Below are 26,707 nucleotides of genomic sequence, written 5' to 3'. Positions count from 1 at the left end.
TAAAAGAGCCCACAAGGCGTGCACACCCATGCACATACATACACGTAAGTAACTGACATCTTTTCTCTCATTCAGCTGCTCGACCATCACAAGGTGAAACCTTCTCCAGAGCAAGCTAATAAAAAGGAACAAGACAGATAACTGGAGAACGGAATCTGCTTTTGGTGCTGTATGCCGGCGGGCTCATTCTCCAATGCCTATTTGTGTATCTGAGGAGCATTTATAACGGAAAATGAGAGAACAGATTTGGGGAAGAAAATTAATTAGATTGCAATAAGGATGATGACTAGGTGAAGACAGCATGCTTGGGAAAAAGGAGCTCCTTTCTGACTTCGTATTTCCCAAATACAGTGTGTTTTTAAAATATTTTTTCTGAGGAGCGCCTGGGTGACTCAGTGGGTTAAGTATCTGCCTTTGGCTCGGGCCATGATCCCAGGTTCCTGGTCAGCGGGGAGTCTGCTTCTCCCTCACCCTCTCCCTCCGGTTCCCCCGGCTTGTGCTCTCTCTCCTTCTCTCAAATACATACATATTACTTTACATATGATTGACATTCGTTACTTAAGGGAATCAAGTAGGTCATTTAATATAAATCTATCTTTTTGGTACCCTCCCCAAGCACAGAGGGAGGTTTGTTCTTCTAATAGAGATAATAAACAATACAGTGACTAGCACTTGGACTTGAGCATAGGTCTTGCTTCAATCACCTCCCCTGACTGTGATTGCAGATAAAGTTACTTACATTGTCTTCATCTGTAAAATAGAGACAGTGCCTCCTGTGGCAGGATGTTGAGTGGATCAAAATGAAACCATGTAAATAAGACATGAACAAAACACCTGTCGCATAGTACGTAGTGTATGACAGAAATATGTGTATGCTTAAAAATGTAATGTGACACTTTCATCATATGTATATGTGCAATGTATGTCACAACACTTTTAAACATAGATGCTTTAAACATACACATATATAATTATGTCTAATTAAACATCCAATCACCCAAATACAGTTGAAAAATTATGTATTGGCCTATTATATGATTTGAACATCTGAGAATAATTCTTTAAAGATGATATAATCCTTTCATGTATCGGTATTTCCCAATTTTGCATTTTATGAAAAGACGCATTTATTAAAGAAATGTGGGGACTACAGTAGACTAGGACGAGCATGACCTTTAGAATCAGGTGAGGTTTAATATCCAACTTACCAAATAAATGTATTTGAGAGTTATGGAACCTCTCTAAGCTTTAGTTTTCAGCTATTAACTGGGAGACTATTTAATACTATTTACAACTATTAAGGATTAAATAAGATAATGTAGGGATGGCCCTAGTACACAATATTGGCTCAATAAATATTGATCTCTTCCTCTGATGTATACACAGCTGGCTTTATCTTATTTTGAAGGGAAAGCATTTTTATTAAAGTTCATGCCTAGGTAATTCCAAAGGGCAAGCTGAATGGTGTGTTAATGGTGGAAGTGAAGAAATAGGAGTGTCCTCTTAATTAAGTTTCTAGGACAGCCACACGTGAAGCCCACGAAAGTACGCTCCTGTCACTGAAGATAGAACACACACATTACAGAACCAATCACTGTTGAAATCTAGATAAGGGGGTCCGCCTAGATAAGATAAGGGGGTCCACCTGACATAATAGGAAGGCGCGGGCGATTTTATTTTGCCGCATTCCCTGTCCGGAGCTATGAAGAGTCACAGTGAGTTTTGGCCCCTCTTTAATAAAGACAACGGCTTTCTACACATAGACAGCCTAGTTTAGACAAGAAGAAGACAGCTGTGTGAGAGAGATGTGAAGACATATTTCATTTTTATTATCTTTTAGGCATAGACGGGTATGTTAATCCATTTCCACATACAATTCCTGTAATCACAGATAGGAAGTGAAACTTGAACTGGCAAAACCTGTCTCCTTGTCGCCAAAGAGTTAAGCCGGAGAGATGCAACCTCAGAAGTTGTGGATTGTGCATTATCTTCCTTCCCAGCCTCGATGTGCCTCCGGCTGCCATTACGTAAATAAACCGCTTTTTATCCAGGCATTGATTCAACAGTGATAATGCTGTCCCCTTTTTCCCTGGCAAACTTTCTGCTTTCCGTCCAGAGCTCTGAGTTTTGAAGGTTCTGCTCTCTAGGCTCTGACAGCTGATTCTGGACTTAGTTAACTATAGCAAGTGGAAGCCAAGAAATAATTGTAGTATTACCCTCTCTGTTGTGACACTGCTTCTTTCTGTAAATGTATCTTAGGAGTTAGACTTTGAATCTTTGATCTCCCACACCAAAAGAAAAAAGAAAAAATATTTATAGGGAAGTAACTTCATTTTAGTGTTCATGGTTTATTGTGGAAAGCAGGTGTTTAAAAATTTTAGAATTTCTTTAACAAAATTCTAAAGAGAAAAGAAAAAAAAAAAAAGAAATCACAGTATTTACAGAGATAACAGAATGGCTGAGCCATGCAGAACAAATAACTTTGGTTTTTCCCCTTTCACTTTGGTTTAAATATTGACCAAGTTTCAATTTTTTTCCTGCCAAATAAAACTTCAATAAATCAAAGTTTAGAGGCAAAGTAATATATTTTCTTTTCCCCCATAATATTTTATACAGCATTGAGTCTAATAGGATATTTTATGTATTTAATCCATATCAATGCACTACAGGAAGCTTTTATTAAACTGAGTCACTACTGCTCAGAACAATAAACAGTTTACTAAATGTACAATAACGTGTTTCTAAATAATGCAGAAGTGGCAAAATATTATTCCCAATCTCCTTCTGACTTTATCTTCTATTTATTTTTAATTGCCTTCATAATTTTGTATCCCATCAGTCTAAAAAAACAAACACCAGTTTTCCTTTTCCTCCTAAAGAATACGGTTTTTCACCTGGAAATCTGATGTTCATTTTTTTTTTTTTTTCCTGTAAAGTTATGAAAATCCTGGGACAAAAATGGCTGTGCAGAGTTCTCCCAGAAACCAGGCTTCTGCTTGAAAGAGCAAAGTTTAAAAGTCTAGTCACAAGTAGCTATTGGCCTTTATCCAGTCTACTTCAAAAAGTTTCCAATTTATACTACCACCCTAAAAAGTTCCTCAAGCATAAAACATGTTTATAAAGTTACAAATTTGAATGTAACTAAAGATACATAGACATTTTATTATTACACTTTCATGTACTGCTTGATAAATTATGTACCAGTTAAAAACACTAAATTATCTCAAGGTGCATTCAGTATCTGTAGCGTAGTTAACAAAAACACACACGAAAAAAATATATATTCTATATTCTGTGGAAAATAACACAGCTTTGATAATGACCACTGTTAAAAATCTCCAATTCTGACTGATATCTTTTTTAAAGGAAATAGGTATAATTTTAAGGCAGTGGATAACCCAAAGGATTTAACACCAATTTTTAATTACAGTGATTTACATTGTGATCTGTGAAAATGGGAATGTTCTCCATGATTTTTCCAAATGGTCTCTCACACATTGTTTTTTTTCTTTTGACAGAAAATAATTTATTAGCAGGTGTCTCTAACGGTAAGTGCTACCCAAATTCTGTGTTATGTCTTGTTTAGAATAGGCAAAATTGTCAGTTTGGGAGTACCATTACTGCGTATCTGTGTCCATATGCATGTGTGACTTACTTCCAAGAGTCACCGGGTGGCGCATGCGCAGAATCAATTCACCTGCAGCTTATCAGGCTGACTCTCTGACTCCCCCTCCCTTGTGATAATAAATCACAGCTTTCGAATAGAACAATGTGTGCGTCCCCAGTCTTCGCAAGCTGCCACCTTTGGGATTTAGGTGCTTGCGAGAAAATTTGGGGGCATTACCGATAGCAATCAGAATCAGAAATGTACCTGCTCAGATTACCCATATAAACAATTGAAATAAAAACATTACATTTACATCAGATTAACAGCAACTCCCAGAACAAAGCTTACAGTGTATAAAAATAGCTACGTAAAAAATTTACATAAAAGGCAAACCAAAAAGAAATCCTCAGTGCAGACATTTACAGAAAAAAAAAAAAAAAATCAAACCAAACACAATATATGACCTATTATCATGGCTGCCAAAACTTGTTTTTGTTTGTAATTTCATTTCATTGTTTTACTTGAGATAATTCTCTAAAATCCTGTGACAGCTTGGTAGAATGAATTGCTTAATACTTGAACCATGAATTGCTGTCAATGTCTTTGTATATGTATTAAATACAATCCACGTTCATGCTTCAATTGGTCTATATAGTTTTTTTTTCTCTGAAATGATGAAAAAAAACACAATTTAGTTAAGTTACCATAGTGATCATTTTCACCATCAACAGATGCTTTGTACTAAAAGTGTTAGGAATTATGTTACAGGAGCCTTTCATAAACCCATCTGTAGTCTCAGGCATTGTTGTAGCCCTTCTACAGATAATTTTTTGGAGTTGCTGAGCGTCTTTATTTTTCTGAAAATTGCTGAATTCATATGAAGATGAGAGGGTTTTTCAGGAAAATATTTCATTCTGTAGGTTTGTCTTTAAGCTTAATTTTTCTTTGAAAATTCACTCTATCTAATTTTGAAGAAAATAGAAGGCAAAATCTATGTTTAAAAAGGACTGAGGAATAAACTCTACAGAGGCAGGAAAAAAAAAAATTAGGCAGGGATGTTGCCTACTTGGCCTCCAATGGACAGCAGGATGAGGGGAAGGAACCAAATTCTTACTTCTTTCACCCAATCCATTTGAGGTCCTGGTTTTCAGATTTTAAAAATTTCTTATTGCAATTATTCTTTTTTTTTTTCCCCCCTGTGTGCATCCTTCCAATTGTAATTCTTTCCCATACTTCCTCCCTTGGGTGACCCACTCAAATCGTGACTTGTGCTTTACTTATAATGAACCAAAGTTTCACTGTGGTTGTTGGGGATTTTTACATCAAAGGAGCAAGCTACAGCAACAGTTATTCTCAAAGACACACAAAATCATTTGTTCAAATGGCTTCTCTTTTTGGTTGGCTCAAGGGAACATAAATAAAAATGAAGCTCAAAATCCAAGTGGCAATACCATGGAAGACTTCTTTCTCAGACTGTCTTTAAAAATAATACTCATATAGCTATTACATATAAATATATGCAATATATGTAGCATTAATATATACATTATACACATACATATATGTGCACATGTAGATACACATATGGCAACACACATATAATATACATACTATCTGCAGAAGTGTTTAAGGGTCTACACAAATTTGTTAGGCTTTTCAGGAAAATAGTCTGGGAAATGGCTGCATATATATACATGGACACCTGTAAGTATTAAATCCCTAGATTAAAATTTTTATATTTAAAAGTTACTCTAATTGCTTTTTAAAATAAATTTGAAGTAATAGAATTAGCTCTCATCCAAGCAAAATATCAATTTATAAAATTAAGCTTCTTTGCGCTCAGCAAAATTTTTGGCCTTAGAATACAAAATGCTAATTGAATGTTACAATCTCAAGATTGACTTTAATTATTCAGAGGATAATGGTTATTTTTTAGAGGTTGGGGAGACCGTTAAGATTCCATTCTAATGAGAACACCTTTCTGACTTACCACAAAGTGTCCTCTGGAGGAACTCTCCTCCTGTTTTGAAAGCTGCAATTCTGTAGTGACTTAATGTCAAGGTTTTACCTTTTCTCTCGTGGGATATGTGACATTCGCCTGGGAATTACTTCTAGAAACCTCACACAGCCTACCCACCTGGACAACAATTAGAACAGTTTTTCTCTTAGGCTTCTGTTTTGTGATTGTTTTCTTCTAACTTTTTGTTTTCCTCCAGATTACCAAGGTCCTTGTTAACGTGTTTTGATGCAGTCCTGTAGGAAGATTAAATAAATATCATTATGTTGACACATGTGAATTTAACCTTGTTTTTCTTCTTAATTTTAGGGTTCACATAATGTATCTCTGAAAAGCAAACATTTTACATCTAATACAGGCAGACCACTACAGCGAACAATTCCACAGCAGTGAGCCTTGATTGGAACAGAACATATTCCAGTGCAATAACCTTGGTAGTGGAGTTGCATTAAATATATGGTAGGAGAAAAAGCAATTGATTATTCTGAACACAGATGATACATACTTGGTTGCATTGTGCTTTTGTCTGGATTATTTTTCTCTCTACTTTCTGGGAAGTAATTATCATTTAATAATCAAAATGTTCCTTTTGGGTAAAAACATGCTGCAAAATTTTTCCGAGGGAGTTTTGTTAGGGCGTTTCCCTTTTAACATTCCCTATTATGTATCCAGATTGAACTAATGTCCTATATCTTGGTTTATCAATTGTTTTATCAAATAAAATTATTTATTTATTTATTTATTTGACAGAGAAAGCAAGAGAGAAGAGTGCACGCACAAGCAGGGGGAGAGGGAGAAGCAGGCTCCCCATGGAGCAAGAAGCCTGACGTGGGACTCGATCCCTGGACCCTGAGTTCATGACCTGAGCCAAAGGCAAACGTTTCACCCACTGAGCCACCCAGGTGCCCCTGTTTTATCAAATAAATCAAACGCAAGATTAGAAAGGGACGCAAGTGTATGACAGAACTTTGGCAGCAGAAGCTAGAGCACCTCTAACATCGTGTTTCTCAAACTGTGTCCCTAGACCAGCAGTATTAGCACCCCCTGGGGACAGGACGGAAGTGCAAACTGAGGCCCGCCACAGAACAGTGAAAACAAAAACTCTGGGGAGAGGTCCAGCAGCCTGATTAACAAGACCTCCCGGTGGCTCTGGAGCAAGCCACGATTTGGAAACCAGTGCCCAAGTAAGTGCCACGGTTCCACATGACTGGGTTCTATCTTTTTAAAAGCTGAGATCAGCTATATCCCGTGGTTTGGGGATGACTCAGGAGAAAACCTGACTGTATTTCAAAAGGATGCCATTGGAGTTCCTGGGTGCAACTCTTGGTTAAGTGTCTGACTCTTGGTTTTGGCTCAGGGTCTTAGGAGTTGTGAGATTGAGACCCGGCACTGGGCTCCACACTCTGCACTGTCTACTTCAGATTCTCTCTCCCTCTTTCTCGGTCTCTAAAATAAATAAGTAACTCTTAAAAAAAAAAAAAAGTGTACCATTTCCTTCTTTCCTTCCCTCCCTTCCTCCCTGCTATAAGCATGTCAGTGGAACTGCCCTGATATGGTACTTCAAGTTAATTATTATTGCCATATAATCCCTAGTAATATTACTATCTTTAAAAAAAAAAGGGGTATATATATATATACATATATTTATCTCCAGATGTGTTGAGGAAGCTGAGGAGAAAACTCCATTTTTCCCTTAAAAGTATTTTTACTATTTTTAAATTTTTTTTACTAATTTCCCCCTAAAAGTATTTCTATTATTGAAATAGAATTCCTTAACTCATTTGCTAAGAATCACAGCTTTACTAGAAAGAGATAAGTAATGGTATATGATATATGTACAAGTGAGATAAAGACATATGGCTTATTTAAATTGGGACACTCATTATATTTAGCACAAGTTTAATTTGTGATTTAAAAATTCTTAGTTTAGTTTAAACTGCAGTCTTCTAAGTCCATTCATAAGGCAGGAGAGCAAGTCCAAACTCTGCCAACATGACTAAGTGCTAAAATATGTAACAGAATTTTACAACAGACATTTAAAAATGTAAATAAGACATGCTGTAAGTTTCATTTTATGTCTTGACTTACATCATATTATCACATAAATATTTTCCATCTTGCAGTAAAATGGTACACCACGGTGAATGACAACTTCCTTCCTTATCATAAGTATCTTCCAGGCAAATGCAAGAATGAAGTAGATGGCATCGCTCTCTCTCCCATATATTTTATATGAAAATACATAGTACATAATAAAATATATAGAAAATAATTTCATATGTAAAGTATAAGATACATATGCTGTCTACATTATATGTATCATATTATGTGTATCGCAGATCATTTGAGGTTTAGTCTCTTTGGCTAACAAATTACTTAACTGATAACATAAAGTTTTAGTAACTTCAACCATAAAATGGAGGGATGGTGAATTAGGATGTTCTCTAAGGACTCTTTACAGAGCTTCAACTTTCTATGAATCTATGAATCATTTTCTTTTTAAAATAAATCTGTGAATCCTTTGGAGGTGCCTGGGTGGCTCGGTCAGTTAAAGTGGCTGCCTTTGGCTCAGGTCATGAGCCCAGGGTCCTAGGATAGACCCCAACATTGGGCTCTCTGCTCAGCAGGGTGTCTGCTTCTCCTTCTCCCTCTGCCTGCAGCTTCCCCTGCTTGTCTGTCAAATAAATAAATAAATAAATAAAAATCATTAGAATAAAATGAATCCTGTAAAATATGGTTTCGTTGGGGGTGCCTGCGTGGTGCAGTTAGTTAAGTGTCCTACCCTTGGTTTAGGCTCAGGTTGTGCTCTCAGAGTTAAGATACTGAGCCCTGTGTTGGGCTCCATGCTCAGCGTGGAGCCTGCTTCAGATTCTCTCTTTCCCTCTCCCTCTGCCCTTCCCCATCGTACTCATGAGTACACACACTCTCTCTCTCTTTCAAGTAAATAAATCTTTAAATAAAATAAAAAGTCTGATCGAAGACTAACATCCATACAAGGTAATGTATCTATCATAAGCATACAATTCAATGAATTTTCAAAAACTGGATGCTTGAATGTCACCAGTACCCAGCTCAAGAAACAGAAGAGTTGCAGATGCAGAAGTACCCCCATTATGCTCCTTTCCAGTCACGACCACCTCTCCAATGGTTATCACAATCCTGAAGTCTCACAAGAAAGCTTTACCTGTCCTTTTAATTTGTATATAAATGGAGTCATACCACATGTATTCATTCCTGTCCACTTGTCATTTAAACTCAAACTAATGTTTGTGACCTTCACAGATAATGTTGATTGTAGCTATAAGTTGTTTGTTCTCATTGCTACAGAGCTTATGATTGGGTAAATACGTGATGATTTATTTCCTTATTTTACTTGTGATGGGCATTCTTGTTCTTTGCAGTATATTACTTATACATATTTAGATCTTCTTTATGTGCCCCATGTTTCTTGTGCTCTCATGTGTCTTACTTATTCTTTTTTCCTTTCTGCCCTTCAGTCTAAGTGTTTTCTATTGATCTGTATTACAGCTAGCTTACTTCTTTTGGGTTCTGCTATGGCCAGTTTGCTTTTACTCTTTTATTTTTTAAAAGATTTTATTTACTTATTTGTCAGAGCGAGAGAGCTCAAGCAAGGAGAGTGGCAGACAGAGGGAGAGGCAGACTCCCAACTGAACATGGACCCCAATGCCGGGTTCAATCCCAGGACCCTGAGATCTGACCTGAGTCAAAACCAAGAGTAGGCCACTTAACCAACTGCACACCCCACCAATCTGCTTTTAAATTCACCCACCAGAGGCTTATTTTCTAATACTATATTTTTCTGGTCTAAATGTCAATTTGATTTTAAGTTACTTAGAAATACAATTTAATTCTCTTTTTCATTCATCTCCTTTGACTGTCTTTTCTTCCACATTCAATATATTATCTATAGTTACTTTAATGTCCTTGTCTATTTATTAACTACAAAGTCCAAATCATGCATGGGTCTGCTTGTCTTCTTTTTCTCTTGATTATTGATATTTTCTTGACTATTTTCACAGTTAGTCCTTTTCATCTCCCAGGACACCATCTATATAAATGAACTAGAGCAATGCCACACAATGTCATTTTCCATCAGGTAAGGTTTCTCTTTTCCTTTGTTAAGCAGATAGGGTGGGGGCCAATCCAGTTCAGGATAGGCTTGAACTAGGTTAAGGCTCAGTTGCAGTTTTAGTAAGAGTCTACCTTTGGTTCACCCCTGTTCCTAAGGCATGGCTCTCTTAGGCTTCTGATTAAGATACTGGTATGTCTCCCCTTCTTCAATCCTTAAACACAGGAAGATCCAGCTCTTCCCTTTGGAGAGTCTCCACCCAGATCTCAAGCCATCTGTCCCACGACAGTTCAAGATGTAGCCAAACTCTTTCATCTCTTTGACTTGAGTATAAACTCCTTGAGAATAAACACCATGCTTTATTTCTATTTTACCAACAGCATATAATATACTGACTGAATATGGCAGGCAACCAAAGGACATTTTTTTTAGTGAACTGAATTAACTGACCTCATTACAGCTCATATGCATTTCCTTCCACTGTTCCTTATGATACTAGTGTTCACCGATATAAAGTCCATACATACCCAGTTGCTTTTTTACAGAAGGTAAAATAGAGAATACTTTGTTGAAATGACAGTACTTGAGTGATTCCTTAGTCCAGTCATTTCCAATAAAACTGAATAATTATATATAGAATCACATACCTTGATTATTCTAATAGCTTCTAACTACATAGTCTAATAAATACTTATATATTCTAATAAATATACAGAAATACGTATTTTCATAAATCAGTAAGCTATTGTGATAATCAAGGAAAGCCACATGAGTCTCAAAGCATCTTCTTTCTTTTCCTTTTATTCTCCTTGCCTTCTCTCACTCTCTGATTTTTCCTCCATCTCTAGACTTTTCCTTTCACTATCTCTCTTTTTAAAAAGATTTATTTATTTGACTGAGAGAGACACAGCGAGAGAGGGAATACAAGCAGGGGGGTGGGAGAGGGGGAGGCAGGCTTTTCTCTGAGCAGGGAGCCCAATGAGGGGCTCAATCCCAGGACCCTAGGATCACGACCTGAGCCGAGGCAGATGCTTAACAACTGAGCCACCCAGGCGCCCCAACTACCTCTCTCTCTTGCTCTTTTTTCTTTCAAACGCATTTCATTAACTTTGTTCTTTGCCTTTAACGTGAAAATTCCAACTTGTTTGGAGCCACTAGTTAGAATGACATAAAAAAGTCAATATTCTGTATGCATATTCTAAAAAGGAAAATTTTTTGGTTTTTTAAATTTAAAAATTTAGCAATGTAACAAATCAATTTTGTAATTTTGATTTTTTCAGCTTTCTTTGTACCATATGAGAAGAAAAAAGTTATGTTAAGGTTGAGGACATAATGATTTCACACCTTTGAAATAAAGTATGGACTAGTAGATGCTCTGGTACCATTAATGATAAAAAAAAAAACTCTTGTTAATCCTTACATTTATAACAATTATAAACTCTCAGAAAAATGAAGAATAAACTATTCGACTGCACTTGAGGGTAACAAAAAGAAAGTAGAAAGTGAAGGAAATTTGATCCTTATACTGAGTGAGCTCTACTTTTAATTTTTCTTCGAAAGTCACTTCCCAGCTGGTGAGACATAGGCTAACTATAACAAACACTAAAAATAAAGAGGAAAAATCTCAGAAAGAAGAGAGCCCCAGAGTGGTGAGAATCCCAAACATGAACTTAAACCACAATAAACACCTTGGATGATCCCTAAACCATGTGTGTGGAGGGGAAAAATTTCACTTAGCCAAGCAAAAAGCAACAGCTAGAAAGCTTAAAGACGTGACATAGACTTTACTACTATCTACACAAGAAACATAGTTTGGAGTTCAATCGCACCAAACAAAAGTCTTTAATCTTTCTCAGAAAAGCCAACCAAAGACCATGTGTTGAGTCTAGTATTCAACCAAGACAGTCATGCCATATAAAATGTAGGTGTCACCTTCACAAAATTAAGGAAATCAGCCGGAAGTTTAATTGTCTGCTAGGAAAAAGAATCCATATCCTTTAGAAGAATACAATGGAACACAGAATCTCTACAACATATCACCCCAAAAAGATGAATATATAATTCTTAAAGAAGTTATCATACATATGAAGAATAGAAAAGTGTAACACAAAGTCCAGAGCATGTCTTTGGATGACAAAGATTTCGGAAACAGCAGGAAAGAACTTCAAATCAGTTATGTATTACGTATTTAATGACAGAAAGACAAATGTGGTGACAATGAGAGAACAGACAAAAATCTCAGTGCAAAAAAGTAAACAAAAATAATTCTACCACTTAAAACTGTAATGAACAATTCACTGAACTGTCTTATCAGATTGGAGGTAGCAGAAGAAAGTCTCAGTGACTTGAGGACAAAAACCCCCCATAAACTGTGCGTTAAGCTGACAGGGAAAAAAAGATCTTCAGTGACCTGTAGGGCAATACTGAACACTCTAATGTATGCATAATTGGAATCCCAGTAGAAGAAGCTAAAGACAATGCGGCAGAAAACATATTTGACGAAACAATGAAAAATATTCCCAGATTTACTGATGTCCTTTAACTTAGAGATCCAAAATGCTCATCAATCCCCAAGGAGGAATGATACAGAGAAAAACACACCTAAGTATACCATAATCAAATTAACCAAAAGCAAATATAAAGAGAAGGACTTAGAAGTATTAACAGAAAATCTGCACAGAGGAACAATGACACGATTTACTGCTGACTGTTTAATCAAGGGGAAAAAATGCATAGCAGAGATAACAAATCACCTTTAAAATGCTGAAAGAAAAATGTCTCAACCCAGAATTTTTTTTATTAAGTTCAATTAGCCAACATATAGTACATCACTAGTTTTTGTTTTACTGTTGCATGATTCATTAGTTGTGGAAGGAGCCAAGATATAACCTCAACAGATCAATGGGTAAAGATGATGTGTTTCAGGGGTGCCTGGGTGTCTTGGTCGGTTAAGCATCTGCCTTCAACAGGTCATGATCCCAGGGTCCTGGGACCAAGTCCTACATCGGGCTCCCTGTTTAGTGGGGAGTCTGCTTATCCCTCTGTCTTTGCTCCTCCCCCCTGCTCCTGCTTTCTCTCTGGCACTTTCTCTCAAATAAACAAATAAAATTTTAAAGAAAAAAATGATGTGTTTCACATATACAATGGAATATTACTCAGCCATAAGAAAGGACAAATATCTACCATTTGCATCAATGTGGATGGAACTGGAGGGTACTATGCTAAGTGAACTAAGTCAAGCAGAGAAAAACTGAATGGGAACACAGAATTTTATATTCAGTAAAAAGACCTTTTGAATTAAGACAATAAAGACATATTAGGGGCGCCTGGGTGGCTCAGTGGGTTAAAGGGTTAAAGCCTCTGCCTTCAGGTTGGGTCATGAACCCAGGTTCCTGGGATTGAGCCCCGCATCAGGCTCTCTGCTTAGTGGGGAGCCTGTTTCCCTTTCTCTCTCTCTCTATGCCTGCCTCTATGCCTACTTGTGATCTCTGTCTGTCAAGTAAAGAAATTAAAAAAAAAAAAAAAGATATTAAATTGGATGAAGGAAAACTGGGAGAAATCATCACTAGCAGACATATGGTAAAAGAAGTATTAAAAAGGAACTTCTTCAGTTGAAGGGAAATGACACTATGTGGAAACTAAGATGTACAAGAATGAATACAGATTATTTACATATGTGATAAAATTTAAGTACTATTTAACAATTTTTTATAAAGACAACCAATCATTTAATGGGAAATATACAGCATTGCAAAAGACCCTTGAAACATAGTAATTTCAGGGACACCTGGGTGGCTCAGTTCATTAAGCATCTGCCTTTGGCTCAGGTCATGATCCGAAGGTCCTGGGAAAGAGTCCTACATTGGGCTCCTTGCTCAGCAGGAAGTCAGCTTCTCCTTCTGCCTGCCACTCCTCTGCTTGTGCTCTCCCTCTCTCTCTGACAAATAAATAAAATCTTAAAAAAAAATTGTAATCATTTAATTTCTTCCATCGTTTTTGTTATTGCTGTCATATCCATTATGACTGCATATATTACAAACCTCAGACTATAATTAAGTGAAAGAGGTTAAGCACATTTATAATGTTTCAAGGATTCTTGATTATTACATGAGTAGATTGTTGTAAATTAAGAACTTTTATTTTTTTTTAAAAGATTTTATTTATTTATTTGACAGAGAGATCACAAGTAGGCAGAGAGGCAGACAGAGAGAGGGGGAAGCAGGCTCCCTGCCGAGCACAGAGCCCGATGTGGGGCTCGATCCCAGGACCCCGGGATCATGACCTGAGCTGAAGGCAGAGGCTTTAACCCACTGAGCCACCCAGGCGCCCAAGAGCTTTTATTATAATTCCTACAGCAACCACAATAAAAGAATATGAAGAGGTATAGTTACAAGACCATTAGAGAAATTAAAATGTAATATTAAAACTTATATAAATAACTCAAAGCAGGAAAAGAGGAAAAGAGAAAAACTAGAAAACAAATAGTGAGATGGTGGTCTTAAATGTAATTATGTCAATACTTAAGTCAAGTGTAGCTTGGCTAAATCCTCCAATTAAAAGGGATTGTCAGACTGTACTAAGCAAGCAGAGTAACTAAATGCTACATTCCAGGGGTTAAATTTTTTTCTAGAAGGTACAGATACTAAATATTTTTGGACTGGTAGGCCATATGGTTTGGTTCCAACTCTTCAACACTGGCCTTATAGTGTGAAACAACACAAACAGTATGTAGAGAAATGAGCATGGTTGTGCTACCACTAAAACTTTATTTACAGAGTAAGGCAGCAACTTGAGAGCCATAGTTTCATTAATCGTATTGTATACAAGATATACTTTAAGTATACATAGATAGAAAAACTAAAATAAAAGGATAGAAAAAGATACACATGTAAACAGTAAGCATATGAACGCAATATAGCTATATTAACATCAGGCAATGTAAAATTCAACACATGGAACATTATAGAAATAATGAGAAATTCCATAGTTATAACAGGTGCAATACATAAGGCAGTCATAACAATTTTAAGCGTATGTCATTAGTGAAAACATAAAACAAAAACTGACCGACTTAAAAGGAGAAATAAATAGGCAAATACACAATCTTATTTAGAGAATGTAATACCCCCGTTTCAGAAGCTAATAGTGGACCAAAATCCCATATACACAATCATGACCAAGTAACCAGTACTGAGCTAGCACTGGTACCACAAGTGTACTGGCGAAGTGCAATTTCATATATTTTGGAGAAAAAAAAAATCTGTTAGGATAAGAAGATATAAACAAACTATTATCTACTTTAACCTGACATAGAGCTATAGAACATCATAGAGCTATAGAACATAGAGCTATAGAACATCATACCCATCAACCACTTAGTATTTTTTTTCAAGTGCCCAGCTAGCATTCACCAGGTAATACCACATGGTTGCATGGTAGGCCAAAAACAATAGGTATCAATGCATTTCAAAAGACTTAACAAAACAGAAGTCAGAGAAATGTTTGGAATTTAAAACTGTTTGGAGTTACATGACTCCAAAGAAACCACAAAGGAAATCCAAAAACATTTTGAGCTGAATGAATATGAAAATACAACACACTGAAATTCATGGAATGCAACTAACACAATGCTGAGAATAAAATTCATAATTTAAATGCTTTTGTTATGAAAGTAGGGCTAATATCAGTTATCTAAATTTTTAATTGACTTCATGAAATTAGAAAAAGAAAAGAAAGTTGAGAACTCCAACTGGAAGAGAATAGTAATCCTAAGAGCAAAAAGAATGAAAATTGAAAATTAGCAATAGAAATAAAAACAAAATAAATAAGAAAGTCATTTAAAATTTTAAGAAAATGGTTAATTCTCCAAAAAGACTGAGCATAAGGGAACAAAATACAAATTAACAGTATTAGAAAACAAAGTGTTATCACAACAGACTTGGAATTCTGGGTATTTTTTCTTTTTGCAAAAATATGAACAACTTGAAATAAAGTGGACATTTAATATCCAATAATCAATCAACATAATTTATCAGAATAAAGAATAAAAGAAAACAGTATGATTTTTTTGTACAAATAATGTTGATGTAATATAGATGTAGAAAGAGCATTTGAGAAAATTGAACAGTAATTTGTGATAAAAACTCTTAGTAATCTAGGAATATTAAAAAAATTTCTTTAACCTGTAAAAGGACATTGTGTAGTAAGGAATTTGGCTTTGCCCCAAAAGTGGTCTGGGCTTTGTCCTCAGTTCCGGTGGAGATCATCTCTAAATAGAATACTATGAATGCTAGGAGTGGCTTTCTTTTCCTGGTGGGCCTCTTCAATCACAATTGAGAGCTTATGCTGAGAAGATGTCTTAGGATAGGTCCAAAAACACCCAATGGCCCAAGGCTGCCCACACCCAAAAGAGCAATGATATGGTTTAGAGCTTTAGGTCATGTGATTGATTATCAGCCTAATTTCTAAGGAAGGGTGAGGCTGGAAATTGAGTTTAACCATATGGACAAGTAGTTAATCGGTAATGCCCTATAACCAAGCCCCAGTAAAAACTGCACAGCAAATCTCAAGTGAGTTTCTCAGACTGGCACTATTCCATGCTTTTGCCACACATCAATGCCAGCGGAGTAACGGGTCCCTGAAGACAAAGGAAACTCTGTATGTGGAATTCTCCCACACTCTGCCCTACACTTCTTTTCCTTGGCCAATATCCATTACTTGTAATGAACATAAATGAGAGTATGTTAGGTTCCAGGAAACTCCGTATTTCTAGCAATTGATCAAACCTGAGCATGGTTTTGGGAAACCCTCAATCTCAACTGGTTATCAGAAGCGAAGGTGTTCTTAAATGATCTCTAACTCTGTATCTGGACCCCTAACTCCTTCCATCTGGGGGCAGAAGTCTTGGGCAGCCATAACAGTTGGAATGGTTGTACCTAAGTCTCACACTCTGGCTAACTTTGCATAGGCACATATAAAAAACACAGAGCCACTATCATACATAATAGCAAATATTGAGCAGTTAGTTCCCTTCTAAGATTAGAAATGTAAGGATTTCAACAGTTGTGTTCAACATTGTATTGGAGGTCTCTATGAGTGCAGTAAAGCAAGAAAACGAAATATAAAAAGCATACAGAAAGGAAATGAAGTAAAATTATCTCTATTTTCAGATGAAATGATTGATTATATAGAAATCTTAAGGAATCCACAAAACAACCTATAGAATTAACAAGTGAATTTAGGATGATGGTTGTACAGATTTCAACAACAAAGTCATGTTTTTATATACTACTATAAGATATATATATAATCATGTTTTTATATGCTACTATAAAAATGGAAAATAAAAACTGAAAAGTAACTGCATTTATAATTGCTGCAAAGGACATAAATCATAAGAATAAATTTTAAGACAAGTCAATATCTACATTAAAAGTTATAAAATAATGCTAAGAAAAAATGGAGAGTAAATGAAGAGATATATGATATTCATATATCAGAAGGCTAAATAAGGTCAAATTTAAGATTCAAATCTACTCAAACTGATCTGTAAATTCAAAGCAACCATAATCCCACAGAGCTCTTAATTTTTTGATAGAAATTAGCAAGTTGCTAAAATTTATATGAAAATGCAAAGAAATAAAATTGCTAACACAAGCAGAACACCAAAGTTGAAAGACTTACATTACATTATTAATAATAGTAATACTACTATTATTATTACCATTACTACTACTACTACTGCTACTAAAATGTTCCAAGGCCAAAAGAAAGTCCTTTTAACATATGGTGCTAGAATCAGTTAACAAATATATGTATAGCAAAAGCAAAAATCATCCATATAAACCACTTTTATCTTAGATATATCATATCCTCCTATGTGTAAAGTTTCTAGAAAAAGACAGGAAAATATCTTTGCCATTTAGGGATAAGCAAAGATTCTGAAGAGTGAGCATAGACAGCACCAAACATAACAGGAAAAAGTTCCTAAATTTTTCATTAAAATTAACAACTTCTGCTCATTAAAAAGACAGCATTAAGAAAAGAAAAAGAAGCCATGCCACAAACTAGGGCAAAACAGTCAGAATATATCTATAACAAAGGGCTTTTATACCGAATATGTAAAAAACTCTTACATCATTCACAAGAAAACAAATACCAGTAAAATCGTAAATAAAAGACTAAATAATCATTGCACAAAAAATGATGACCAATAAGTACACAGAGGTTAAAATCATTAGCTCTCAGAGAAATGCAAGTTAAAAACAAAATTAGATATAATTTCACACCTCTTGGAATAGCTAAATTAAACAGAATGACAAAATGTAGGCAAGGATGTAGAAGAACGGAAACTCTCAAACACAGCTGGTAGGAATTAGGAACTCAACAACTACTTTGAAAAGCTGTCTGGCAATTTCTTGTGAAAAATATCTTACCCTGTGACCTAGCAATTCCATTTCTAGATATTAACCCAAGAGAACGAAAACATATGGCCACAAGAATGCTTGTATAAGGATGTTTTTAGCCATATTATTCATAAGAGCCCAAATTGGAAACTATCCAAATGTTCATGAACAAGAGAATGGTTTAAAATAATGTGACATATTCTAACAGTGGAACACTACTCAGTAATTTCAAAAAAGGAAACCATTAATACATGTATCTCAGGAACATTATGTTAAATGAAAGAAGCGAGGCACAAAAGAGTACGTTCTGTATAATTTCATTTATATGAAGTTCAAGATTAGGCAAACGTAATCTCTGGTGGTAACAATCAGGATGGTGTTGCCTAAGGGAATGTGGTCGGTGAATAGAGAGAGTCCACGAGAACATTCTGGGGAGAGGGGCTGCTCTAATTTGTAACTGCAGTAACGGTCACAAAGGTGTATTACATTTATCAGAACAGATTTAATTGCACATTTATTATAAGCATATTTTACCTTAATACAAGACTATTATACTGAGAAAAGCTAAAGAATATATGCCTTGTACCAGCAACTGAAAGAACTGGGCAAAATGTATGGTGAAAAACTGCATACCATTTGCATTTCGCTTTCTATTTACTTTCTAGGTGGGTTTATTGGTCTGGAGATGGAGAGTAGCTTCTTCGGTTTCATCAGGTTGTATTAAATGGAAGAAGGAGGTATCAAGGGGAAGGGAAGGCCTAGAATTACCTTTAGGGCAGCTGTATTTAGGGTAAATCACAGTATCTTTCAACATATTTGTCCAGGTGAATCAGGCTAAAGATCACTGGTCACAGTTTGGAATTACAAAAAGAAGGGGTTGTTAGGATAACAGGAAGTATTTGTAGAGTATGTTTGTTAAGCGAGAGCTGAGTAACTTCAAACAAACAGTTTTTATTTTAAAGTTTACCAAACCAAACGAAACAAACAAACAAAAAAAACCCAGTAAGAAATGGTAAATGAAAAGTAAGTATCTCCCTTCTTTTCTTAATCTCCCTCTCCAAAATAATAACTGCTGGCACTCTCATAATGCCTTAATGTGCCAGGCAGTGTTCTAAGTGTGGCACAGATACGAAATTATTTCAGCCTTAGGATATCTCTGCATTCCAATGAGGCTAGTAAGATTGCTTCTGACACAGAGCTAGTAAGGAGCAGAGCCAGGATTCAAACTTCAGGGGTCTTGCTCCAGAATCCATGCACCACGTTCCACAGTTACACAAATATGCTAAGTGTTAACCACTGTGAAATGTACTAAATTGAAACAGAAAAAGTGTCGCTGGTGGGGAAAGAGGTATTCACTGAGTAAACGTATATAAGACTTACATGAATTTATTACTATTTTTTCCATTTTTATTATAGAGACCCCACTCTCCTCTCTAGCAGGAAAAGCCTTTAAAATTTATTCTGATTATTTTGGCTTGGTTCGGAAATTGATAAAATATAACTTTATGAATGCATCTTTTTTAATTTTGGAAAATTTCAGAGCTTTGAAAGAGTTACAGAGGTTAGAAATCCATCTACTACTGGAAGGGAAGACAAATGTATTTAAATCATTCTCTTTAGCAGAATTATTTTTGGGTCCATTGATTTGAAGGACAAGTTTAGGCATTTATAAAGAACAAGTGCTTGGGTCAAAATTTTTATGGTTGTCCTAAACTTTCTTCATTGTTAGGCTTTTTTGTAACTTTAAATAGGAGAGAAAATTAAATCACAGAATCACAATGATGCTGGAAGAAGCCCTAGAGGTCTAATCTGTGAGTCACGGACTGAAGTTTGGTCTTAGGGTTAGTGGACTTGGTTCATGCGTCAAGTCTAAGCCTCAAGTCCTTGGATAAATGCCTCCTCAGAAGCATGCTTGCTCATCTATGAATCAAGGATAACAGGATCTGCTCAACAGAGCTGCTGTGAAGGTCAATGTGATGGTGTCTAGGAAAGCCCCTTGTGGGTTACAAAGATTCATCAAACTGAAGGGAGTGGTGCTGCCCACGGGCACAGAGCTGCTACGTAGCAGAAAGGAGTTCCAACGTAGGTCTCAACCCTTTGTAATGTGTTATTTCCATAAGTACGGTGACTATGAAGTGTTCAACTTGCTTTCAAATAACTTTTCAGAAGATTTCCCACCTTTTTTGTGGTATTTCCCTCAATAGGATAGATTTGTTTCGAGATCTCCTTGGAAGAAGGTAGGCGACTAATAATGGTGGTGTCAGCAAAGGGTGCCTTCATTTTAATACTCCGAAGTTGCTAAGACACTAGATCTTAAATGTTCTCACAGCAAAATGAGAGGACAGTCATGTGACATGAGGGAGGTGGTAGTTCATGCTCTGGTGGGAATCATATCGTGATACATAAATGTATCAAATCAACATGTTGTGCACCTTAACCAGTGTTGTACATCAACAATATCCCAATTAAAAAATATTTTCGTGGGGGATGAAGAAGGCTGGAGAAGTGAAGGAGGGTGAGAGTGGCAAGCACATCACCATCTTGGGAGGTTGTAACATTTGAAAAGACAGAATGTTATAATGAAATTGTACAGTTGAAAAACAAAAACAATACCCACTTACAATAATTCCCACATGAAAGAGTTCATAAAATCTTAGGTGCTCCAAAAGGAGATTTATGTATAACAAATTTGAAAACTCTAGTTCTAGAGAGAGCAGGCGTGACCATGAACACTTCCTAGGTAGAGGGACATTTTCTGTGATTTCTCATTCACAGCATGCCTGGCAGATACCACAGAAGGGCACCAAGGCTACCAGTATTGAGACTGGGACTTGATGGTATGGAATTGCCACTTTTAGCAACTGGCCATTGATACCTCTGCAGGTAATTAAGGTCATATCCAAGAGTACAGTTATTTTTCTTTCTTCCCTGGTCACAGCTCTCAGCCGAGTGAGCCTCCTCCTGAGCCAAGCTTACTAAAGAGTTAGAGGAGAGGAGGGGTCTAGTCCCTGCATCTCAGAAGAAGAGGAGTCAGCATTTTCTGGGTTTGAAGAAGGAAAAAAAGGATAAACAGTTGGTCTTATTATTACTACTTTCCTTTTTATATCCTTAGAATTTCTAAGATACTCTATAGGAACTCTCCACTAAAATAGGGAACTGTAAAGTCCTCAGTAAGAATTTTTAAAAATGGCCTTTCATTTAGGCCAACAGTGAATATGGGGACCATCCATTACATAAAACAAGTGGGAATTAAAATAAACACAAAAATTCTGAATATGCACAAGAACAGGATGCCACCTACATGCATTCAGCCTCAGAGTCTAAAGTACTTCCTTAACATGGGTAATGCTGGTATATAGCTCATAGCCTGGCTCAGAGAGCAGGGAAAGAAAAAGAAAGAAATGCATGTATACAGGCAGCTAGAAAAGATTTTAAAAATTGAAAACATTTTATTTTGAAGCAAGCCCTTTCCTCTGGAAACATTTCAGGTACTATCTAGCAAGAGAGGGGAGGGTCATGGATGGCTGATTCTGCCTTCGAGTGGCCAGTGACCTTGTGCTTGACTGGATGGGGACTCTACCATTTCTACATTATCTTATTTCCCCTTTAGTTTACTCTGTTGTTTACAGTTTGTAGAATAATGGGGAATTTTCTTTTCTTCCTGCTTCTGACTGCCTGCTAAACTATGGGTGGGGAAAGAGAAAGAACCCAGAATTTGGATTAGCCCAATTTCTAATACAAGGGGAGAGGCCACATCAGTCCTGCACATTAGAGCACACCCTCCCATCCCCTACACTATATTAAACGTTGGCCAGCAATCAAAGTCAGAGATGAAATTTTAATTCCAAAGAAGTCTTGAGGCAGCAAAATATATTTGAAATTATGTGGGATATGAATAATACACTGCACACATTATCTTGAACAGGTTAATTTCACAGAGACTTGGACACCATGAAATAGGGTTAATTGCATTTAACTCATTAAACTGTTGAAGATTTGAGTTAAAAAAATAAGAAAAAAGACTAATAGGTGCTTATGTAGTGATAAATGAGGGAGGTCAAGAAAAATGTGCTATAGATGGTCCTCAAGCACTATTTTCTTAAATTATTCAGTGGGGAGCTGATTTTCCCCTCACAGGAACATATACTGAATTTCAGAGAGGTATTGATTGGAAATAGAATTCAGTTAAAATCAAATTTCTTGCAAGATCTTCTATGTATCAGGAGATACTAATGAGACAAATTCCAGAAAGGCTTAATAGCGTTGTTAAAAAACAAATAATATTGTTTCCTGCAATTTCAGGCTTATAGTCAAGTCCTCTTTAGTCTTTTTTGCCAATTTAGGACCATTTCTGTTTTTTTTCTGAGACAGTAGTGGAATAATACAGCATTACACAAGGCAGAACCGACAAGATATTTGTAAGTTTTAGAGTTACATAAAAATTTCATGAAAATAGTCATGAATTCCACAGTTGCAAAAGATAAATCTCTTGGTAAGTTTCTAAGATTCACACAATGTATATTTTGAGACGACAAATATCTGGTTAGCACTCATGTCCAGTTTAGTGGTAAGAAATATAGTGGTCAGGGGTCTCTTCAATGCAACCAACCTGGAAATTATGGTTTTAATAAATGCTTAAACAGGTTCATAGTTACATCATGCTGCCTTTGTATTTTTCCTTTATCTTTGGCTCTTTGAATTTTCATCATCATTATTATTCCATTATTTCATTATTATTGTTATTATTATATAGTTATTGTACTACAAGATATGCAAGAGAGGATTTGGAACTCAAATAGTAACAGGTAACATCCTGCAGAGCTAAAAACAATGTTCTGAGGACAGGATGGAGAGAAATGGAGAAAATAACAAAAAATAATAATTGAATCAGTCCTAGTTTTTTAATGTTCTTCCATCTCTGTTAACAACTAGACATGAAGCGGACTTAGTCAATTCATGCTTTATGTCTGGAACTGTGAATTAATACCCTACGTATATGGTAAATGATCAGTCATCCACTTTCATTATCAAAAAATAGCCAATGTAAAGAAAAAAGCTTCCAGTGAGAATCTGTATGATTCAAAGCAACAGAGGAATCATAAGACTTTCTCTCCAATGAATATACCAGATGCCAAGCACAACTACTAACATTTCTTGCTGCAGTTCTCCGTAACTGAAATAGATATAAAAATATGGAGTTCATGCCAATGGAATGGGGAATGCGTGTTAGCTACGTATCACTAGGTATGTTAACAAATGCACTCTTAAGTTCCACCTGGACATAAAAGATTGTTTCTCCCCTCTCTCTCCACTGACTTTTAAAAATGCCAATGCAAAGAACTTCCCCAAATGTTGTTTAAACCTCCCTGCTCTGTGAGTTGTTATCACTGAGGCTTTTAAATAAGATTTTAACTCATAATTTTTGTTCACAGTGTTTGCCATAATGGTGATTTACGAGATCATTAATGGTATTATTTTGCAAGATGGTAAACATGGGAATATACATTTGGGGGAAAACTCTGGACTACATCTTTATTAATAAATCTCTCCTACCCATGTAAAATAGTGATGAATTAGCTAATGACAGTAATGAAAACCTCATACTGATTTGAAAAATTGAAGTAGAAGAATAGAAAAGAAGAAAAAAAGAATAGAAAAGGAAGTATACCACTATACTAGATCCCAAAAATGGCCTTAGCAATTCTTAACTCGAAAGTTCTTGTTATAAAAGTGCACTTACTCTGGACACAAGGATTAATAATAACTCATCTTGCAAAAATGCTGGCTTATCTCAGAGGGAAATAGCAAAGAATAACCTATCAGGAATGCAGAACACTTAGCAAATCTTAAGTTTCACAAATTTCATAAAAACACTTTAACGTTTGGGATGAGAATTGCAATTTATTATTTTGGTTACAAATAATATTAACCCTGGCAAAATGGATGTGCTTTTCCATTAAATAACAGTTACTCAGATGAACTTTCAAGTCAGATAGTAAAATATGCACTTAATTTAATGAGGCACTTTAAAGGAACTCCATGATGTATCAACCCTTGGCCTAAAGGCACTACGAAGCCAAGTGTCCAGCATTCGTTTATCCAGGATTTTAATTTTGGGGCACCATATGATAACAACCAACAAAGTAACAACAAAAAAATCCCACACACATAATTTTTTCTTTTTTTTATTCATAGAAGGATAAATGGCATCTAATGAGATCCTGGCAATTAGAATATGGTGATTAGGAACATTCGGGGTGTTCCAAAAATTTAGCATTTATTTGGTCGTAATGGAGAAAACTGCTGCTTATTTTTCAGCTCAATTCCAGGATACAGAGGAATTTCATTTTTATTCTTTTAAGAAATGAAATTACATTGGAATGCATCAGAAATCCTAAGTAAATAAAATGGAAATACCCCAGAGCCCAAGCTGTTAGATTTGTGAGTACCTTGTAGTGGATTATAAAGAGAGAATAGGATTTTATTCTCTCTTTATAAGAAACTTATACACATAGAAGGAGAATTATTAAAATTCTATTAAATATTAAAATATTTAAAGATATTGCCTCTGGGCAACTGCTTGCCATTTCCTTTCAATCACATGGTACAGGCAGTCTTCTAAATTTTCCACAGAAACCACGGACACAAGCCCACATGAAGTACTGGTAGGTAAAATGTTCACTGAGAAAAAGAACACGTTTGTCACCAAGTGGCAGGGCGATGGAGGAGTGAGGTGCTGAGATCAGAAGTGACAGCACCCCCGTGTAAGAGTGGATGAGTTCAACTACAATACACACAGGCACAGGTTTCTACCTCACACGACTGAAACACGGAGAAAAAGGCACAGTGTGAGAAAATCAGACCTAGTGATTAAGCACACAGATGCTAAAACAGCACTATCTGAGGTAAAATACAACTTCGACCCTTGTGAACCAAGTAACCTTAAGCAAGTCATTTAATCATTCTCTGCCTTCATTCTTTCAAATGTAAAATACGAGTAATAACAGTATCTACTTCAGAGATGAGTTGCAGGATCAAAACAGAGCTCCAAATAAATAAATAAATAAATAAATTTTAAAAGACCAACCAACCAAACAAACAAAAAAACAGAGCTCAGTATGTGCTCATACGATGTGACCTTGAGAATTTCTGAGCTATCGCCTTCCTTCGATGGCAGCTCCATTCGAATATTACTTTCTTTACTGAAATTGCTTTCTTTTCGGAGTAAGATCATGGGTCTTATTGAGTCTGCTTTTTCTTTTGATTTTCTTTAAAGTTAACTTACCTGACTTGTTGAAAGTTGTGGTGATATCAGACATCAAGAAATTACAAAATTAAGTCAAAGTTGCCACTCGCTATCCACATCCCCTTGCGAAAATCAATTTCCTCAGGTTTGAAACCAATGGTATACCACAGAATCACTAAGGAAACTTTAAACATGCAAATGCTAGGACCCCGACACTACCCACTCACAACCAAATCTGGGGTCAAAGCTGGGGTGATGAGGAATATTAGGCATGTGTATATGTCAAGAATCATCACTGGTTAATCAGATTTTCATTATAAACCATGGTTAGTTAATTTGTAAAGTTGGTTGCACCTGTATTATTTATGACTAATAATTTTTATTTTTTTTTTAAGACTTTAAATTTGACAGAGAGGGAGAGAAAGAGCACACAAGCAGGGGGTGCGGCAGGCCAAGGGAAAGGGAGAAGGAAGCTCTCTGCTGAGCAGGGAGCCCGATGTGGGACTCAATCCCAGGACCTGAGCCCAAGGCAGATGCTTTACAAACTGAGGCACCCAGGGGCCCCTACAACTAATAATTTTTAATCTAAACACCATCCAAATATTTTTTAAAGAAGTCCTGGTTACTTTGTCTAATTTTCTTTTTAAACTGCAGACAAAATGATGACAAATTTTTCTTTTTTTCCTGATTTCCTTTCGTGGACCAAAGTGACTTAACTAGAGCAGAGAAGTGACAAGATAATATTACCTCAACGACAGTTTCACTGTTGGCCAGACCCATCACCGCAGACACCTGGCCATTCCCGCAGGATGGACTAACCACTTTTAATTCATCTCCACCATTCTCAGCCACATGGCTTAGAATAGCTGACCTTTTGGAAGTATACGCTTTTAAAAACACCCGCTAGGCATGGAAAAGAAATCAAATAATTGAATTTAGACTACAGACTGAGAAAAAGAAGGGGACGCATGTGAAATCACATCTCAATTCAATTATCTGACGCCGTCAAAGTAGTCACTGTGAACTAACTGAAAGCAAAACATAATGATCAGCCCGATTGGAGGACATGCCTTTCCTATTACAGAAATCACATGCCCAGCTGAAGTGAGCTCATGAACACACTGTATTAATAATTCTCCCAGTGGAAGTCACTGAACAAGTCAGGTCTTCCTTCTGTAACTTACTTGGATTTCTTCATGTACAGCCAGTAGACCACACCAGCGACTAGGGCAGCGAGGAGGAGACCAACGACGATGCCCACAATTAGTTTTGCCTGGTCATTCACCTTTTCTCTGTTTTCATCTACAACAGAGAAGAAAAGTCCATGCAGTTACAGACACTG

The 26,707-nt window shown here is 36.2% G+C and overlaps 1 protein-coding gene across 2 annotated transcripts in view; it reads right to left on the bottom strand.

Annotated features, from left to right (window-relative positions):
• Nucleotides 1–1,808: 1,808 nt before the first annotated feature.
• Nucleotides 1,809–26,707, bottom strand: part of ALCAM (activated leukocyte cell adhesion molecule) — a 215,097-nt gene continuing 190,198 nt past the window's right edge. For both annotated transcript variants that reach the window (XM_044251307.1, XM_044251306.1), the window contains 3 exons: nucleotides 26,550–26,667; nucleotides 5,745–5,860; nucleotides 1,809–4,273 (listed from right to left, as the gene is read on the bottom strand). In XM_044251307.1, the coding sequence (XP_044107242.1) occupies nucleotides 5,773–5,860; nucleotides 26,550–26,667 (206 nt within the window). In that variant the 3' untranslated portion in view covers nucleotides 1,809–4,273; nucleotides 5,745–5,772. The remainder of the gene's footprint in view (nucleotides 4,274–5,744; nucleotides 5,861–26,549; nucleotides 26,668–26,707) is intronic.

The sequence above is a fragment of the Neovison vison genome, chromosome 6 (assembly GCF_020171115.1).
Source record: "Neovison vison isolate M4711 chromosome 6, ASM_NN_V1, whole genome shotgun sequence".
In the NCBI taxonomy this organism is placed as follows: Eukaryota; Metazoa; Chordata; class Mammalia; order Carnivora; family Mustelidae; genus Neogale; species Neogale vison.
The sequence above is the reverse complement of the archived record's forward strand: the minus strand, read 5'-3'. Positions and strand labels throughout refer to the sequence as shown.